At 43.5% G+C, this 21,493-nt stretch overlaps 1 protein-coding gene across 3 annotated transcripts in view; it reads right to left on the minus strand.

Annotated features, from left to right (window-relative positions):
* The window catches only part of hdac4 (histone deacetylase 4), a 119,835-nt gene that overhangs the window by 71,372 nt on the left and 26,970 nt on the right, over window positions 1-21,493 (minus strand). For all 3 annotated transcript variants that reach the window (XM_076746757.1, XM_076746758.1, XM_076746756.1), the window contains one exon: window positions 3,931-3,993. In XM_076746757.1, coding sequence (XP_076602872.1) covers window positions 3,931-3,993 — 63 coding nt within the window. The remainder of the gene's footprint in view (window positions 1-3,930; window positions 3,994-21,493) is intronic.

Here is a 21,493-nt window from a genome sequence, read left to right on the forward strand (position 1 = left end):
AGAGAGGGCTGGTGATGTGTGTGTGTGTGTGTGTGTGTGTGTGTGTGTGTGTGTGTGTGTGTGTGTGTGTGTGTGAGAGAGAAAAGGGTTCGAGAAATGGAAATGCAGGGAGTGAGAATGAATTTGGTGTAGTCCAAAAATATGCTTCTCTCCACTTTTTGTGATTTCCTTTCCAGAGTTTTGAAATGGTAATGAGCCGACTGATATTTGCATAATGTGCCTTTCCTCATCCTTCTTCTTCTACTTATCCAGGCCCTCTTCTCCTCAAATTGCTGTTCTCCTCCCATGTCGCTCCCTTCCTATCTCTTTTACCATCTCCATCTCCCTCCACCCACCTCCATTCATTGCATTTATTCTACCTACTCCTCCCTCCCGCAGGTTCTTAAGTGCTCGCACACAACTGACATCTCTGAATAAAGAGAAGCCGTTCAGTCAGAAAACAGAAGCTGGCCAACAGGTCTGCCACTGAACAGCTCTTCATCCGTCTCTCTCTCAACTCGCTCGCCGCCTCACATTCTGCTAAGCCTTAATACCAGCACTGTGTGGACAGAAAATGGACATGTGCACAAAGCATTAAGACTAAAAAACTAAAGGAGACAACTGTCATGTTTCCTGACGGTTCCCAACGGTGCACACCAGGCCCCGATGAAAGGATCCACAGCGAAGCCCTTCTGTGAGCTACAAAAACACTTCTGGTCTACATTATCGGTCGCTTCTTCTCCTCTATGTTCCCATCCTCTTCTCCCAATTTGTCCCCCCTGACACCCCCTTCCTCATCACTTCTCTCACCTTCCCCTCACTCCTCCTCACTCCCTGCAGTGTCTGTGCTCTGACAGTTATGTGTTAGTGGAGCGTGGGCTGCTGCTAATTTGTGCAGAGTGGAAGAAAGCTGTTTTGGCTTGGGGAGAAAAGAGCCTAGTTTAGGCTATGCAGTGGGACGGACGGACAGACGTGCCATGCGAAGGCTCAGACGAACACGCTCAGAGACACACAAACGCGTCAATGCGTGTTCATCCAGCCTTTGGTTTTCTCTCCTAATGTGACGTGAGCATTTACGGATACAAACAGATGCTCAAACCCACATTCACACTGAAAGGTGCTGACCTTTCTGCTCCTCTTACAGAACCTCCACCCGTGCACAATTTAGTCATCCTGCTTAATATGCACCCAAATCTGTCTCCATCACAGTCTTCCTCATCCTCCTCCTCCTCCTCCTCCTCCTCCTCCTCCTCCTCCAGCCTTGTCTTCCTCATTTTCAAATTGTCAAAATGAGTCATTTACTCTGACTGATGCTCATTCTACTTTTGATTCCCAACTTACCTGTATAAAAAATACACACACACACACACAAGCACACGCGCGCACGCGCACGCACACACGCACACACACACACACACACACACACACACACACACACACACACACAGGTAACTTTAAGGTCACCAGAGCTGCTGCAGCTGTGGCTGTTTTATTAGGTTCTGTGTTGAAATGGACTTAACAGCGTAGGACACACACACACACACACACACACACACACACACACACACACACACACACACACAAATAAGACGTGTTACAGTTTCTCTTGGCACCCACTTAATTAATTCTAACACATCTCATGAATGTGTTAATAGAGCATTGTACTGTACTTATTCCAATAAAATGCTGTTGTCCTTTTTTTGGCAGGAATCTCAAAACTTAGTTATTATTAGGCCTGTACCAAACTCTGAAATTTCCAAATCTGATTTGATTGAGCCATTCAGTGTGATCTGACAACAGAAGCACATAGTAAGCAATGCATTAGCCTTCACACCCGACCTACTAAACTCGAAGACGTCTCGGTTTTGGCTACAAATTGTGAAAAATTGTCTGCAGTTTCTCCACATTTAAAAGGGCATATGGTACTTGAAAAACCGTGAGATGCCTTAAGCCTGCAATTTGTCCACTGTACTGGAATTATCAGGTAAAACTGTGCTTTAATGTTACTGACATTTAAACAACAATGGGCACTCCGGTAAGAGCGAGCAGAAGGTAGAGATTAACATGAAACTTTAATAATTTGTTAAATGTTATTTACTAAAGAAGAGAAACAATAAAAAAATGCACATATCTCTGCGTGTCACCTTTCCAACACCCATTCAAAAGTCACAGCTGCAGAAAAAAAAAAAATACACTGAAAACACAACCAGCCCTGCTTATCACACAGCGTGTATAAATCATAATTAACATGAAAAGTAAATGTGTTTGTGAAATGCCACTTCGGTTATCAGTGAGGAATACTGAGATGACTGGGAGGATAAGTGCTTACAGGACTGCTTTTGTTGCTTTGTGTTTGTTTGTGAGAACGGGCCGGGTGTGTGTGTGGTGTGTGTGTGTGTGTGTGTGTGTGTGTGTGTGTGTGTGTGTGTATACGTGCATTTAGGGAACAATCCCTTCTTACAGACAAAGGTCTACTCAACATGCATTCAACTCCGATTGGTCTCATTCATGTGAGACATCTGTCACAGGTCTCTGTCTCTCGTGTGATTAAATTCATTTATATCCTTTTAGAAACGCCTGGTCGCCAAAGGTATCTCACCCACATTCAACCCAGCATGTGACCCGCACCGCTGTGCTGGTCTAAACGGGGCACGAGTGTTTAAGAATTACAGGCAATAAAACGCTGTTTTATCGTTGCATCACAGCTTTCAAGAGCTTTCTCGCGCCACATTATTGATGAACCAAGTCTAAATCTTTTCTACTTTTCTGAAAAGCTGATCCCAGAAGGGCTCCACACAGGCATACAGTAGCATTCAACAGCTGAATATGTGCATAACTTGTCTGTGTGTTTATGCAGTTCTGTGTGTCACTGCAACAAGCAAACATGCTATTAACAGGCTAAAGCTCCAGGTCTTGGCAACCATATCTGTGACATCACTGCTGCATCAGCATTTCCTCCCACCACATGGGACAAACATACCGCCTGCGGGTTGATGACATGCTGATGTGGCGTGATTATCCCACGTTCCTGTCAACAAGAGCGTGAAGTTCCAACAAAATGTCTCGCTTCTCGCGCACTTTCACGTACACGCACGTGTGCGCTGGCATGTGCAGCGTGAATTCTAAAAGGAGTCGGACACTGAATAATACATTGCCATGTGCTAAAAACAACGCGCAACGTCAGCTGGTGGAAATGATTACATGCTCAGGAGTAAATGATAAGTTTCTCATAAACAGACACTGACAGAGTGTATTCTTGAGCCATACATTAGCCGGCTAAGGCAACCACCATATCACCAAATCCCTCCCTGAGCCTTGATGTTCTGTAATCACATGTGGTGTATCACACATCAGTAAAGCCAAAGACATGACTACATCAATCACTCAGCGATCACTAGGCGAGTGTGTTTCTGAGGGATCGGAGCAGGAGATGCACCAAAAGCAAAGGAAAACTGATCCAACCAGTGAGCAAGTAAAGCAAAGGACAGTCTAATTTTCTGCTTTCACACAAAAATACACAATATGTTTCCCAGAGTTCACTTATTAATATCACACTTTGGCCACCGTGGTCGTAGACTTTAAGGAAATAACAAGAATAAGGCAAAGTGTGAAGGATATTACGACATGGGCTCAGGAAGACTTCGTGAAACCGTTGACGGTAAATACTGTTTGTTTGCAAATGATTGCTTTCTGTTCTTATTTATGTTTTACACAACGTCTCAACTTTTGTGGATCGGGGGTTATACACCCTGGGTAGAGGCTGAATCACTTATTTATTTACTTCATCAAGATAATCACTGTCTGCTTGTCCACTGTTTAGTTATCATGATGCTCAACATTCAGGTCCATCAATTCGTTCAGGTGATGAAAGGAAACTATTAGTGCAATGGATTCAACAATCTCATCAGTCCAAATGCATTTCAGAGACACACACACACACAGATTTCCTACCGAAATGGTTGAGTGTAGCTGGTTTAAGAAGTTCCAGAGGCTGTTCGTTGCTGGTCAAGCCACCTGTCAGAGAGCAGAACAGAACGTCTTAAATGAGGCTTCCAGTGTGCTGTCAAAACCATCAGATGAACAGATCCAAACTACCAACATCTGTGCTCAGCTCCCAGGCAAGAGAGGCACAGACTGCTGCACGGGGAAACCAAGAGGATGAAGGAGAGTCGCAAAACAAGCAATAAAAGTGAGAAGCATATCCTATCTGTTCAACAGAGAGTGAGAGAGAGAAGGAAAAAGCCAAACGTGCAGCAAAGTGCTCACACATTACCAATTAGTTCTCCCAGTAAGCCCAACCAGGGGCGTTCAGTTTATCATCATTTAAACCCTGAAAAGTGGCTTCTTGAAAGAAACTCATCCAAGAAAAATTCTCAGTTTTACCTCAATTGTGCAGAATGAGATTAAGATTAATTTCAACCATCCTTGCTGGTCCTCGATTGTGAGCGCATTAGGATGCTCATGAAATTAGGGACGGATTACAAAACTCTCATACTTTGGTGAAATGTGAGGAAAAGAACTAGAGAAAAGAGAAAATAAAAGAAAGCGTTCACAGGCGAGATATCACAGCGCTTAATAAACACGATCAGGCTTTAGGACTGCAGGCCTTCTTATTTTAACATTAATGCTACGCTGTCGTCGGTTAGGAAGAGTCTCAGAAATACGTCCATTCAGGCAGACTTTTACAGACCGTGTCTGAGAAACCCGGATTGATTCACTTGGTTTCGGAGGTCACTTGTCATGTGCTCGTGCGGTTTGGGCATAAGACATTTTCTCATAATTGTGCAGTTACATGCTGCACATGGTAATGAAGGTCCTCGTGGACTCATCCATAAATGCTCTGGGAGGAAACTAAGTCTTCTTACCTACTGAACGTTCCCCTCCACAAACTGCTGCCACAATCCTTCAAGAAGTCTCAGTTATTATAAATCAGCATGATTGGAAATAACCTTTGACAAATTGAAAAAGTCTAGTTTTTCTTCACTTTGCTGCACAGAAACCCAAAGCAAGCTGAACACAATCTGAAAGGAATCGGTCGTCCTTGAACTCTGAATCACGTGTTAAAGATGCTGAAAAAAGGTGACGTGACGACTGACTGGAGAGACTCTGCACACCGATCTGAGCTCTCCATTTCCATTTGTTGACGAGACTGAATTTCTCTGCAAGATGTCAAGCTGTAGACATCAACTGAACAAGTGTGGATTCTGCTTTATTCAGTCCGTCCCTGCCAGGCAGCTAATGCTAGCTAGCTAGCTGACTGCAGGGCTCACGTCTTGTCAACACAAACGACCATTAAAGTGGATGAAACTGTTCTTGGTTAAAGCAGAATACTGGGAGTCTACGCACAGCTGGATGGGCTAATATATATGTTTTTTGAATAGGCACAATCGTGATGTTCTTGGAGGCTTTGCAGGTCTTTTATTTTTCTTGCATAATTTAGCCGATAATTTGCACTTAACGCAATTATATATTCAAAGAAATAACAGAAGAAATTTAAGTTCCCAGGATAATTTCTGAGAAGCGCTTTACACAACGTCGGTATTTCAGATGTGAATCATCAAGAACTGCATCGAGTTGAATCTGGAGATCACCTTTGATATCCACTAAGAACACCCGATAAGGCACTTTAGCACCTCCATGTCCCTTTGTTTTACTTTGAAATCATGTTAATTTGAAATGTGACGGAGCTCAGCCAGCACAACGAAAGTCACACCAATGTCTTAATACTCTCTGACTGTACACACACACCGGACTATTATTAGCTCGTTGGTTTGAATTGTTTCCCATGATCCCATCAAGTAGAAATGTTGGCTTTTCAGTGACACCGCCAGGCAGCAGACAGTCGTTTACTCGGGTTTCCACCGCCACCGTTCTCATTCCCTCTGCCCTTGAATTCAAGCTCTTTTGTTGAACGAGTCTTTGCAGGCATGACAGAAACTTGTCGCCATATTTCTGCCCCCACCTGCAAACGGCTCGGCTGAAATTATCACTCAGCCTACATCAGTTTATCCTCAAGATTGGCAGCTGGTACCGATGGTGGGGTCAGTAATCCTGCAATTATCAACACCTTCAGGAAGCAGACTTTCTTCCAGTCACACATTTCAAACTTTTCTGAAACTCAGTGGGTGTCGGTGCCGACACAGCAGGCTGCATTCAGGGTTCAGTTTGGAATTTGTGCGAGACAAGCAAATATGGTCTAAGTCTAAAACTGATAAACAACTTTTTCAGAGACGGAAACGCTTTTCAAACTTGAGCATCGCTACAAGAATCTCTAATAAAAAACATGAGAAATCTCCATCACCATCAATCCTGGACCAGTGGAGACAGACCTGGGGGAAGAAAACTTAGTGTGGAAAGGAGGAAAATGTGAGAGGAGCCCATGTGCTGTGTCACACATCACCGAGCAGCACATGACATACCGACGACTACTATGGATTTTGTTTTTCTGGGTTGCTAGGCGCTATTTTCAGCCTAAGCAGACTGCTCCATGATTAATACATGATGGAGGGAGGGGCTGGATTAAATATTCATATCTTACGCACAAACACACACCAAATGCATATTCTTGAATTTCATATTCAAGGCAAAGCTGGCCTCCTTTGTTTCTTTAACAAAAGTAGATGCTAACGCACAAAGCTACACCAGAAGAGCTGACAGGAACAAACAAAAAACACATCCCTGTGTAAGAAATGTGTTTCCTCGAGAGGAAGGGAAGATAAAAAGACGGGAGTATTATGTGAACGCTCACTGTGTGTGTGTGTGTGTGTGTGTGTGTGTGTGTGTGTCAGTAGGGTGGCAGTGGCAGATGGCAGAAAGACAACACCAGAGTTCGATAGGCGAGAGACAGGCCAAGCAATCACACACTCAAAAACACACACACACACACACACACACACACACACACACACACACACACACACACACACACACACACACACACACAGGGAGAGCTGAAAGTCTAAAGTGTTTTGCATCTTCCCTCTGATGCACTTAATACTGGCCACGTCCATTTCTCATTCTGCTCTTTGGCCCGCTTTAAACTCGTTGCAAGGACTTGCGTCATGATAAACACAGAGGACAGAGCAAAACTGATCTGCAAATTTGCATATGAATGTGTCTGTATGTGTGTGCGTGTGTGTGTGTGTGTGTGTGTGTGTGTCCATGTGCAGACAGACTCCATACAAAAGAGAAGAATGCACATCAATGTGTATATTTATCTCTATGTGTACAGGAAACATATCTCATGGAAAGCTGGCAGGTTTATAGGTCGTCCTCCCATGAGTGAGCAGACTGTGACCTCTGACGCCCGGCGAGGAAGACGGGCCGAGCGCTCTCTGCCTTAACAAACAGTGATGAGAGAAAATCTCCATGGAAACCACAACAAACAAACGTGCAGAGGCGGAGCGAGAGAGAGAAACTGTTGCACAGGCAGTTAACGGCGTTCTCCTGAACCAGGTTTTGCTATTATTAACACCAGCATAGCACTCAAAGAGCCGGGGTGTCTTACAATCTGACAAAGGTTTGCTTTTAAAAGCACAGAGGCACAACGCGAGCCGCTGTTCATGTATTTTCTGCATTGAAGGCGGGAAACGAATGCCAATAGTCCTTGGTGAATAATTGCAGTAGCCTTGTTAAAGACCTAATAAATGCACAATGAAAGCGTAACATGGCGATGCTCCAGGAGATTAATATTGTTAATCAGATCACAAGCAGCAGGAGCAACAAGTTCTATCAGTTCCTCCTCATTACCTTCAGCCACTGTTTCTGTCATCTGTTAAGAGCGTGCTGACAGCCTTACTTCACATCCTGATACGCCGTTCACACCGTTCACATGCTCATTTGAATCACGTGGAGGACTCACACCAAAGCTCCAACAGCTTGTGTTTTCAGTCATTCATAAAGCAAAAATTCCAACCATCAAATTACCTGTAAAATGCAAATTGAGCATCTTTTGGGTTTTGACTGTTGGTTAACCAAAACAAGTGATCTGAAAAAGCCTTGGTGTGTGGGACACTGAGAAGGGTGTTTGTTCCTCTTCTTTCTTATTTTACAGAGTTAAATATTAATCAATGAATCAAATAGAAAGAATGGACCGATTGGATAACGGATAAGAAATCAGCTCTTAATCTGACAATTCATTAAAACTCGACATAAATCTGATCGGTTAACATTTCCCTGCTGTCCAAATAATTCGTTTTGCAGGTAAACCAAAGCTTTAGACAAATTGTGGCCTCATAGTGGTGCAACAGGAAAATTCAGGGAATCACTGCAGGATTCATCATGTGGGAATCACGAATGTCTGCACAAAATAGAAGGACAATCCATCCTGTAGTTTTTGAGACATTTCAGACATCTGGACAACTATTCTGGTGACAGTATGTAATCCTCTGGCGAACCAGCGGTCTCGTTTCCCCCATCTCACTCCTGATTTACTGTCTGTAGCCTTAATGCATGAGGAGCCTGTACACACTGTCCACCCTGGAGTAGACACTGTGTGCACAGCCACACATTTGCTTGTGAAGCACTCTTATCCGCTCTAAACAAGGTACTTATCCATCCCGTCCAAACCACGTCATCGTTGTCTCAGAGTTTGATTGAATAGTTGTCCTCTCCACAATACAACTATTATCTGCTGTTACGGCGGCGAGAAGAGATAAAGTTCAAGAGAGATGAGACAGAGAGGTTCACTACCTCTTACAGCTCATTCTGCGGCCTGAGCTTCCACTCTGCTCGTACCGTTGTTGATTGGTTCACTGGAAAGAGGGGCACTCGAAATGGTATAGAGTTTTAGTCCGAAATCAAACCATAAAGCGGTATTTTTGGATGGTTTATTGCAGCGGCAAGGGATCTGGAACATTTTGCATCATTCATTTTTCACACTATTTAGAGCAAGTGCTGGTTGTGCATCATAATGTATGCAGTAACATGTCATTATGTAAGTAAGTAATGTCCTCCGGGGTGCAGAGATGTAGCACAGTTACAATGGACGACGCTGTTACTGTGGGAGTCATGCCGACACTGATGGACACTTTAATGTGTTGACCTATGTGACCTGTGCCATATGCGTGCCCCTCAGTAACATTTAAGCGTATTCTGTCTCCCCAGTGACACGTAGGAATATGGACACGGCCATAAAAATACATATACACCAAGAAAAAGTACATGCATGGCTCCGAGCCCGGGCAGGAAAGTGATTTGCTCTTTTTACATGTGTCATATCCCATTTGTAAAAGCCTAGATGTGTCGACAGACTTGCTTGTGGATAGACATACGTGATCGCCACATGGAAAAGGAAGAGACGGGGTGCCAAGTTACCGACGTCTGGCAAGAGGACAAGTTGGCTCAGAGGCTAGCAGGAAGCAGGAGTGCCTGCTTCAGTGGATACACACCCGGTGTACAATGGTGAGGAGAACCCTTCCGTGATGTAAGAAAAGATCCGCAGAGCACTCATGAACATTCAGAAAAACACAAAGGCACACGGTGCAGATGGATGTATACACAAGCACACACCTTTCCGCACCGGGAGGGTGCCAAGTCATCGTGTTCTGGGCCACCTTTACCTCCACCTGACTTCCAATCAGCGCAACAGTGTGCCAGCCACGGCAACCTGTCTGGTCCACTACAACTCAGTCTGGTGTATTCTGAGCCCTTGATATCAGTCTCAGAGCTCTGGCACCCTTCGCTCTGCCAACTATGCCATCCTGTCTGCTGAGGCTCCACCAAAATTGCCCTTCTGCTACAACCAAACTCCGAGCCAGTCTGAGAGCCAGCCAGCCACGCCAACCTGTCACCGCCACTCTAAACCACAAGATAACCTGCTGGGAAGCCGACATACGAGGCGATTCATTCCAAAATGAGATATCCATCGTGTGATTGAAAACGAAATCAGCTATGTTTTTACGAGTTAGTATGCAAGAATGAGACACTTTCTCTCAACATGGCAGATTCCTCGTGGACACACACGTAAGCTTTATCTGATCTGTTGAAGTCATTTCTTTACATGCTGATGGTCATTCATAAGCACCATATAACCAGCTCAATGACTCACGAGCTTGACGAGAAGTTCTCCTATCCTGACTCTACTGCAGGGGCTCATTCTGCGTGCCCTTGAACCTCCCAACACTGGTAGGTGCCAGGCTGTCAAATATGTCCTGCTGCCTCGTTAATAGCAGCAAGTCAAGCTTCCAAAATCGCAGCCAAATCTCTGCTCCGAGAGTTAACCTTGGTAGAACATTTCCCTTGCACCCCAAGTTGCTAGTGTCTATCGATTGAGTGTACTATGTACAGGCTTTTTAACCACCATTCAAACATTCACTCTGAGAGTTTGATCTACACATTAGAGCTAGCTTATTGTAGATACTGTATCAGTGTATGTCTGCAGGCGAGTAATAAGAAACTGGACGACTTAAGTGATAAAACAGGTTTGATGTTGATGAAAAACAGTGTTTGTTTGCTTTTTTCTGTATACAAATTATTATGTTGGCAAATACAAGCAGTGACTGCCAAGAAGCTGGGGTTAAATTGTGGCACCTTCATCAAATCAGTCATCATCAAACATCATTCTATAATGCACATAAGGAGAATTTTGCAATATGAATGAAATAGAAAGTTTTTCAAGTACTTCAATGTGAATTTGACCAAGCCTGCTCTGCTGTTGTTCTGATTAATTGACTGATTTTGACTTGTTGGGATTTTTTTCCATTTGAATCTGTACCGATTTGCTCATAACACCTCATCATTATTCGTAGCTACGTCTGAATTTCCAGTTGCGCAAGCCATGCAGCATCTTTCCCAGGACAGCAAAGTCCTGAACCGGCCTACTCGGCCTCTGATTGGCTCGTACTCATTGCCTTCGTTGGTTGGGTTGGGGAGACCTGAGTCAAGAGATTGGTTTGGGTTAGGGTACGACTGTCAGTGTAAGCCCACCAGCAGCACAGCGCAGAGGTCCAGATTTTGTAACTCTTCATAGTGAAATTAACCGTGGTGTGGATTTAAGGTCAGTCGGTCCCGCCCTTCAATCCATCACCTTCTCTGAGCCGCACACACAATAACTGCTCAGAAAGAGAGGCCATGTGGCCTGGCAGCAGGCAGGCAACACGAGGTCCACTGGGAGACAGGAGATCCCCGTGATACCCAAGACGGGTGCTGTGTGTGTGTGTGTGTGTGTGTGTGTGTGTGTGTGTGTGTGTGTGTGTGGCATTTCCCGGCTGAAAGGACTGAAAGTGTACTAAAAGGAACAGAGACATCTGTGGAGGAGTGGAGGGGTCACTGGGCGGAGAGAAGGGCCTTTCTGTTTGTAAGAGCATTACACTTGGACATCACATGTGGGCTTCACTTAGTGCTTACACAATAGGTCACAAGTACTGTAATATACACGTACTGCACAAGTCTACAATATACACATTAATGTCAGTCACTCTCCGTGTGTGCTCCAAGCTCTGCCTCCACATCTGCAAAGTATCTGCCTCCATCGGAAAACATGGCCTTTCCATCCAAGACAAAAAAAAAAAAAAAGCTGACAGTAAACACATGCAGATCCACCTGAGCAGTCAAAAACCTTCATGCTCACGTTTTTGCGGCTTGTTTCTAAAGCGCCACAAGTCACATTTGGCCGAGCTCCGTTAAGTTCCTGTGAAGACAAATCAGCAAACTTTCCAAAGTGTAATATCCCAAGCATCTGTGTTTGTTGTGACCGTGAGCTTGGACCAAAGCAGTGATTACTTGTTGTGGGGAGATCATGTGGCAGACTCAAAGGATGAAAGTGAACAGGAGTTCCAGGCTAGATCTCAACTCTGGATGTCTGAGCTAAGTGGTGCATCTTTTAGCCTCTTTTTTTTAGTAAGATATACTCTAGAGCCTTATTACCTCCAACTACACTGCATGCGGAGAGCTCCGGTTCAAAACTTAGGACTGAAGCCTCCATGGTGGTGCTAAAATAACCCATGAGCATTGCCCTTTAACCAACTCTAAACACAAAAAGTGTCCCTGTTGAAAAGCGAGGGAGACACACGGACACTGGACCTGGAAAGCTCGTTCCATCACCAGGCTGTGAACCACTGCAGCTAATTACATCTTTTGTGCCTTACAGTCTGTTTTCACAAGAACTGTTGGCTGTGTTGAAGCCTGGAACATGGGTGTGATTCCCGACGTGTCCAGTCACGTTGAATCAGGCTAAGTGTGTGTTGTAGCCACCAGCTTGGAAGATCACAGTGTGTGTGCAGGTTTTTGAGGCCTGTGATTAGTTTGTGTCTCTCTGTATGCTGTTTGTGTGTGTGTGTGTGTGTGTGTGTGTGTGTGTGTGTGTGTGTGTGTGAACGGACAAGGTTAAAGCTATAGCCTGTGTATGCTTCTTTGAAGTTATGTTGTAATGTAGCTGAATTACAATGCAGAGGGATTGTTTTATTTCCTACGCTTATTTAAAGGTGCACTTATCAATTTTTGGCCACTAGGGGGGAGAAGAAGCACAAAACAAGCTCACAGACTAATATTAGCTAATACAATACAAGCTAATATTATTTCACTATAGAGTTATTAAGGTTATCTCCTCATCTCTGGTCTGGTCTCCACTAACATCTGAGAAACATATTTGAGTATTATGGCCTGCTTGACAGGGATAGCTTATTATTGGATTCATCAGACCCCTCGATGAAAAATTACTGCCACTCTGACTCAACTGTGCTGTGAATGCTCCACAAAACCAAGCCCTGTACTATAATATAGTACACTACAAACATCTCTCAAACTCAATGCTTTATGTGCCATTGACAAGAACTCGTTAGCAGGAGAGTGGTTGAGGACAATCAGTTTAAATTGAGGTGGATTTCTTAAAAAAGTCCTTGAGATAAGTTTGAATTTGAGGGAGAGTGAAAGCAAATGGAACCCAACCCTGCTAAAAACACAAGCTGGCTTACACGCCCACACACTGACTCCAGACACTGCAAGAGGACATGGTCAACTAAACAAGTGCACCAACAAATCCATCTAACAGTGTGGTCCATCTGGCAATAAAGCAGTTGCAATAAAGAAACTGTTATGTTGTACGAATCAATATTTCTCCTTGAGGAAAAGCAAACACTTTTCCAATAACTGCCGACTGGCTGTGATCCTAAGATAAGATACATTTGACGGAAAAAGGAAGAGAGTCAGGAGGCATCATAATAATTGAAACATGCTGTCGAGTGGAGCAAACAGAGAAGATAGAAATGACATGAATACAGTGAGAGTGATGGACCAGAGGGGGGCGTCCCAGCGTCCTACAGCCTCAGGCGCTGCTGGCAGGACTGCAGGGTTGTGTTTGGGGGTCAGGGGTGGAGCGCCACGCTTCACATCTGCCAAGAATAGTGTGTTGTGACAGAATAAACAGAAGCAGCATCGAGGCTGCCACTCACACTGGAAATCCTGCACTGGCAGGGTGTGGACTCATCTGGTTGGATGCAGCACTGTGTTAATAAAGATGAGACATGATGATCAGCCCGTTTGTTAAAGGGATACCTCCATTTTTACAGGTACAATGAGACAGCGCCTACAAAAACTAATCCAAAAGAAAAATACATCGAATGCTAACACGGAACAAAAAATGTTCTTGATGGTTCGTTTATTGGAAATAAAAAAAACACCTCTACAACTGACAAACCGCCCAGTGTTGAAGGAAGCCAGTGTTTGAGCTACCTTAAAAAAAAACTTGCTTCTATCATGGAAAGAGACATTTGCTGTCAGTGGTTCGGTTAAAATGTATGTGTGGGGAAAGCTCTACGCCAACCGCAGCCGAGCATCAGGGTTTTTCTCAGTCACAGATGATTCTAAGTGGTGCTGAAGCAAAGGGCCTGTCTGAGCAAAGAGGGCTGCTAACATCTCTATAGCTCAGCAGCTGACGGCCTCCTCCCTGTCTGCCAACCCTGTTCGGTTTCCAACATCTGTCTTCACATATGCCAGAATGTGTCCGATCACTAGCTGTCCCCCACTAATAAAATGCATCCAGCGGGAGGAAGAAAACGCTTCAAAGGCATTCCTCCGCTTGATACGGGAGCCTCCACAAATCCCAAAGTTCCCTCCGGTCTCCATTTTCAGCACAAATACTTCCTGTGTGTGTGAAACCCCATCACACCTCACCATCACTCTCCTTTCTCCTAAATTAACTCGCTCTCCGCTCATCTCAGCCAATGTGCTTTTCCCTTCCACTAAGGCACCATATCTCTAAAGACCTTCAAAGAATTGATTTTCGAGTGACCCTGTTCCATTTTTAGCTTTGCTTGCTTGGCTCTGCACATTAGGAGTATAGAAATGTAATTTCTAGGAGCCAGGGTTGAACGGTCTTCATAAGATTTGGGATTTTAGGGAAAGCGAGACTTAACATAAAGACTTTTATACACGCAGTGCGGTCCAATTTTAAGAGTTGCGTTTGTACACAAAGGTCCATGTTAATTTCATTCAGTTTTTAAAATCATATGTCACATCAGCCCAGCACATGCAGATGTATCAAAGCATCCTAACTACCATCTCAGGGGTAAAACAACTCTTATTCTCCACAGGTGTGTGATGAAACCAAACAAATTAACGTTAACTGTTTCAGCTCTATGCTGTCTGTACCTTTGCTTTCTTGCGACTTCAACTGGATGTTTGAGCTTGACTGTGCAGGAGGATGTCTGTGCAGAGTTTGACACCTGAGGGCTGCTCTCACATTCATCTGCTGCAGGGCGAAAGTCTGTGTGTGCTCACATCAAATCTCAGTTAAACACCTGTACACACAAGAAGGATCTGTGACATCACAACCCGTTTGGAGGTGAATCATTGTCTACTATGTGTGGAAACTAGAAACCTGGAGTGTGTATGAAATATGAACAGACTTTTCAGTGAAGCAAGGGAGAAACTTATGAAATGAACAATATTTCTATGTTCATAGATTATGGATTTTTTTCAACAAGGGAGAAGAAGCAGGTGTAAAATGTAGAAATTTAACTTTTATCGTTTTTCTAAACTCAACAGAGGTTTATTTCATCGGACATAAATAATACCTGATAAAAGAGAAAACTTGCCCCTTTTTTATTTACGCACAATCCTAAGATCCTCTATCAACAGAAAACAGCTCACACTAAATAAAGGAGATGCTCCCACAGAGCCATTTCGATGAAAAAACATTCCAGACAGAGGGTCTTAAAAAAGCTAAAGATATTACCCATTAATTATATGTGTCACCAAAATATTGTTTAAGGGAAAGGCGAGCAACAGCAATAAAGAGTAAGCCTAATTAGTTGAGAGCAGTTGAAAACTGTTGTGAAAACAAGGCTCTGTGTACCAGTCAGGAAGTGCTCGTACATTCCTGGAAGGAGGAATAACAGGTGCAGCATGGAGACCAGCTGGTCAGCAGAAATAATCCAAACACATCAGCCTTACTGCACCACAAGAAATAAATCCTGCAGAAGTGGGCGTAGGTGTCAGTTGGCAATTTTAAATCTTCTCCCGCAAAGCTGTAAGTTGGACTGGAAGAGGAAGGAAGGAAGCAGAGGAGGAGGAGGAGGAGGAGGAGGAAGAAACTGGAACGGCAGGGAGGGGGAAAGACCACGTGAATTAATACACTGAAAGGTAGCACAGACTTTAAAACAAAGACCCGCCTTTTAAAAGATGAATATGAACCAGAGCGTTTTTTATACAATAAGCCAGTGCATTCCCAGTAATTAGGAAGGAATTTCTTACATGTGGCTCTCTCTGACGTCAATCCTGTACCTTCCCAGAGTTTGCTTTCTCTTCCCCAGTGCTGTGAATGTTTAGCGTTAGGCTGCTTTTGGCAAAGCTCCCGGACTTGGGTGCTAGCAGAGGTTTAGCGGGGAGGGTGGGGTTTCTTTGCTTGTTTAAAAAGCAAGCAAGGATGAGCACGGTAACCTCAGTTCAAGTATTTGGCTCTCCTGTGATCCTGCTCTGTGTTTATGTGTATGTTGGCAAATGCCACTTCAGTGGAGCTGAGAGGTTTTAAAAGTTGGAGATATTTGGAGCAAAGTGCTTAAAAGTCAGGGAACTTCTGCGACATCTTAACAGACGAATTCTGGACTGGACTTCAGAGCTCATCTAACAAAATGATCCTCTTTTGCAAATGTGTGATAGTTTCAGTGTAGGGACTCACCCAAAAGACATTCACATCTCTATCGAATCCCTGGTGCATGTTTCCCTAGAAATCTACAATATCTGTTAAGTCCATTAGCAAAGGAGGTCCAAGTTTAGCTTCTTACAACTGTAACTGGGTCAGTGAGTGCTGCATGGTACAGCAATCATCTGATACAGGTCATATTGGGTACACACTGCTTTTAATGAAAGTTCAAAGAAGGCAACAAACTTCTTGAAACACATTCAGAAAACCATTCACACACCATACAGTGAGGTCCTGTAGAAATGATTTCTGTAGGCAGCAGGAGAGAAATCCATTACTGACTTATGGCACATTGCTTTTAAAATAAACAGAAAAGACCTGAAACTCATCCACATGTTGAAGACTTTACAGCGTGGTTTGTTTTTTCTCTCTCTCTGCAAGCTGCCACTGGAAATAAATAAAGTAAAGCAGACCAGGGTCGGGTTACGGTTGACAGTGCATGTCCATCTTTTGTTATATAAAAAGTGAGCATCTACAGCCATGCTAGCAGCACTGTGTGGCTGTGCTTTCAGCTAAATGCTAATGTCAGTATAACAAATTAGATGTGAGATGTTAAGCAGGTATTAGAGTATTTAGGCCATGTTAGTTTAGCATGTTAGCATGCTAGAATTTGCTAATTAGCAAGAAGAGCAGCTGAGGCTGATGGAAATGTCATCAGTTTGACAGGTCTTTGGTCATAAGCCACATCTGGTGGCACTAAAGGAAAGGTCAGAGGGCCACCAAGGTCCATTAGGATTCATCCTCTGTGCATCCTGAGTGTCTTTGCAAAATCTCACAAAAATCCATCTGATAGTTGTTGATCTATTTCAGTCTTCTGGCCAGACGAACCAACCGACAGAGCAACAGACTGACACTGCAGTCCCTAAAGCCGTGCAGCTAACACGGCTCAAAATAACTGTTATAGAACTGACTCTTGGTGAAAATCTTCATGTTCTAGACTAATATTTCTACACCATGAAACAATGTGACCTGACGTCCTTTAGCACGAGCAAACACTGGGCCATACATTTAGCTGATGACAGTCAGCCAGCACTGCATCATTAAGCTAAAACAGTCTCTTAGTGACATTATACACAGCAGCCATCTGCTTCGCCCTGTGATCTCTGTGGCTGCTGAAACTGAGACAATAGCTGAAATGCAATCAGTTTGGAGGAAGAGTAGTGTGTGTGTGTGTGTGTGTGTGTGTGTGTGTGTGTGTGTGTGGTTTAGGGCTGCGTTCACCAGCACGTCACATAAACCAGACCAGGGGATTATCTGCAATAATACTGACTCACTCAGGTTTTAGCGAGAGTTTACTGTGGGATTACCGAGCAATCTGATGCTGAGTGGATTGCGCTGTCATTGTGATTATTATTATTATTATCCATCATAGTGGGTTCTGTGATTTATGCGGTATGTTTCCATTACTAAGTGTCCTGTTTGCACAAGCACTCCATGTCACATTACACCTGAACGGCACGTCATGACACACAAATAACTTTTTGTCAGTGAAACAAGGCAGGCGGGGCATCATTTGTAAATTTTCCTCTTTAGCAGTGCTGTTATCATGCAGACTGACCACAACTGGTCCAAATATTTAGAATCATATTAAAGACCCAGTTTGAAGGATTTAGTGGAATCTACAGGCAGAATATGGGAGAAATTTAATACACTTCTAATTATGTTTTCATTGGTGTGTAATCGCCCGACAGTAAGAATACTTGTGTTTTCGTTGCCTTAGAATGACTTCTTCATATCTACAGAGGGAGCAGGGTCGCTTCAGAGTCCACCATGTTGCACTTTTCAGGGCCTCTTTGGTGTTTTTTGCAGAAACCATAGGGGAGGGTGAGGCCAGTTCGTAGCAATCTGCAACCTCACCACTAGATGGCTCTAAATCCCGCACACTGTACCTTTAAGAAATAAGTGCACTGTTCTTTGTACTGTCATTTGATACACAAAACACATTTTATGGTCAATTCATTGGGCTTAAAAATGATCTAATATCTCATAACAACTCCACTCACATCCCGACGTGTTAAATTTTTTTTGACCATTATCAAAGACTGAGAGAAAACACCAATAAGTCCTTTTCTGATAACCAGAATGTTCCTGTATCCACCCTCTCTCCACCAAATGTCTATGGGAACATGCCAACTGTGGGGATACTTGCTTTGGGTTTAGTTTATTTGTTTTTCCCCCTCTCTACGTGCCCGCTGCAGGTTTGCTTGAGCTCCTTCGTTGAGCCTTGTGTGTGGATTCATAGTTCCCATGCCATCTGATGTCAACAAGCTCCTTCAGCAACACTAATCCACTCCCCAAACTCGCCGAGATCAGTCAGCGGTGGTAGCAATCTGAAGGACAGCCAAGTTTCACACAAGTGTTGTTTAAAACTCGAGATCACCTCATAAAAAAACATAGTGCTCCTCTAACAGGCCGGGCTGTCTGTCACTTCTGTCGACTGGAACGAACTGAATGAAGCAAAAAAAAAACGCCAAAGCCAAAAATGTGAATTGAAAGACAATATTTGTCACATATGGACGAGCAAACAGAAGCAATGCTGTCTGTAAACGCAAGCAATTGAGTGATGTTTACGTCATGAATTTCAAGGCTTTTTTTACCTGTATCTATGGCAACAAGATAAACATTTTACATTTTTTGTCAAACTGATATTTGAGGGTTTTGTTTGAATGTAGTTTTTAAGGCCTCTAAGCTGGTGACAGCTGTGGTTGTGTTCGTCTACCCCCGTTCTCGTGAACCAGATATCTCAGGAACACCTTCAGGGTCAAACGTCCACCTGGACTCAAGGATGAAATGATTCAAACTTGGCGGTCAAAGGTCACTGTGAGCTCACACGACGCCTTTCGGGCCATAACTCAAACATCTCGGAAATGTCTCACAAGATAAAATGATGAAGCAGTGACATTTTATAGCCAAAAGGTCAAAGGTCAGCTTCACCGTGACATCAAAATGTTCTACAGACACACTTTTCTGGTCATTATTCAACACCATAACTCAGGAACAGAAGTTCAGACTGTGGTCATATTTCACATTTGGTCAGATACTGAATTGGTGACACTAATCTTGGGTGTCCACCTTGAAACTGTGCTGATTGTATAAATCTTCAGCGCTGCTGGGTTTAACAGAGTGTAGCTCCTCTGCAGAAACATCTATATTTGAAGGACTGTAGTCCACCACAGGCTGATTCTGGTTTTATACAGTCACTAGATAGACTATGTGAGGGTCCTATGCATCATAATTTTTGTCTCCCTGCCACCTTTGTGTATAGTTTAACTACTCAGTAAAAGATTCAAGATCTAAATGTGTAATTCATTTGAAATTATAACTCAGACTTAAATTATTCATAGCAAAGGAATTCAGTCGTACATCCAAGGACATTCAGATCACACTCGATCTCTTACTGCCCAATTTGGTGGATGCTTTCTCCGTTCAGACAACTTAACTACAGAAAAGCCTTCAAGGTCAATCTCTTCACTGCTCTCCACTAGTAAGTAGTCCATTAGCCAGCTCATCTTTCCTTGAACTGCTGGGATATTTGGAAAAGCAGTGGTGGGGAAGGCTGGGCTGAGATGACAGAACAATCAACAAGGGTCTCTGACAAGGCAGAGCACTGCCATTACTTTCATGTGAGAGGATGGGTTAATTATAAGATTTGGTTTCTAATATGGAGCCTGTCAGAGGAAGTGCAGAGCTTATAACCGGTAATTAGACATAAATCGTTTGACTGAAGCAAATGTAGAGATGTGGGGGAGGGGGTGGGGTCGGGTGAGATCAGGCTTTGTCTGTGGTGCGGGGTAGAACATATCATCCCTCGCAAACAAACTGTAGGATTTCAGTGTCTTCACGGCATAGTCATTATAGGGTGGAGCAGTATGAATAAAATTTTACATCATGGAGTATTTTGATTACTGGCTGCTAAGAATATACATGGTTTGGTATTCTGGGCTGTGAGGGGATCCAATATTATCATTTACTGACCTTTCAAATATGATCATATTATTGTTTCACACCTATAACGTGATTTGCTAAGTGTAACTCATAGCAGTGGAACAAATTTTATTTATATATATCTATACATTTTTATCTGTATCACTATATATTTATATCTGTATCAATGATAGATTGGTATCTGGTCATCAGGCTGTATTGAAATAACTTGGTTATCTGTTAACTTCTTGTTTGGTGTCATCGTCAGGTGGAAAATTCAAACTGTTTAATATTTTTATTTATGACCAAATATTTACAGAACTTAAGACATTTCCATCAGCCTGAGCTGCGCTTTGTGTTTGTAGCAAATGTTCGCATGCTAACATGCTAACTGGATAACACCACACTGATGTTAGCATGTAGCTCAAAGCATCTCTGTGCCTATAAGGCTGACACTTGGTCTTGTTGTTAGCTTATACATGACAATGCTTAGTTAGCCGCTGTGCACTTGATGAGACGTAAAAATCTAAATCCATTCAAGGACAAACAGGATTATTCAATGCTGCTGCCCGTCTCTATCAATGTGTCATTTTACCAATCAGACAGCCCACTTAACAGCGTAACTTCGGGAGGAAAAAACACAGTTTTATTCCTGCAGCGATCTGGTCGTGTCCACTGTTTCATAAACTTTTCATAGTGGCCTGATGAAGCACTGGTGAGAACACAGCTGAAAGCCTGACTGAGCAGCTGAGCTCGCTGCAGATTTTAAGTGGCTGAGACGACAGTAAGATGACACACAGGCAATGAAATGTCAGGATGTGAGTCACACTAATGAAGCAGTGACTGAATAAAGGTAGAATGAACCTCTCTGGAACGCTCTCACACTAACTAATGTATTCACAGTATGACTAAACACGCTACAATTACGGCCTTTGACTGGTACATTTTAAAGCGCCATTTCATGAACTGTCAATCACGACAGCCTCACTATTCACATAAATGGGAGACATGAAAGGGCCTGTGATTGTGCTTGCCCTGGACAAGTATACGAGGAGTATATCATCATAGACAAACAGACATGCACTGAGCCACACACACACACACACACACACACACACACACACACACACACACACACACACACACACACACATTCACTTTCTATGATTGGCTCAGTCCCTACACCAATTTCTCCCTCTAATTACAATTAAAATAGTCACGCTTGTTTTCATGCAGGATAAGCACACTAGAGCAGAGCTGAGAAAGGCTCGCTTGTTTATTGTGGTCATGTTGACAAAAGGGCCTTCAATAACGGGGGCCTACGTTCAGCCTGACCTTTGCCAGTGGAGATAGAGGCTTGCTCTTTCTCTGGCCAGAATATTAGCAGATTGGTTCCACAGGCTCATCTGGGAGCTCAGAGACCGCAGGTTCAAACCCCAGTCCGTGCAGCGC

This window comes from Chaetodon auriga, chromosome 13, assembly GCF_051107435.1.
Source record: "Chaetodon auriga isolate fChaAug3 chromosome 13, fChaAug3.hap1, whole genome shotgun sequence".
In the NCBI taxonomy this organism is placed as follows: Eukaryota; Metazoa; Chordata; class Actinopteri; order Chaetodontiformes; family Chaetodontidae; genus Chaetodon; species Chaetodon auriga.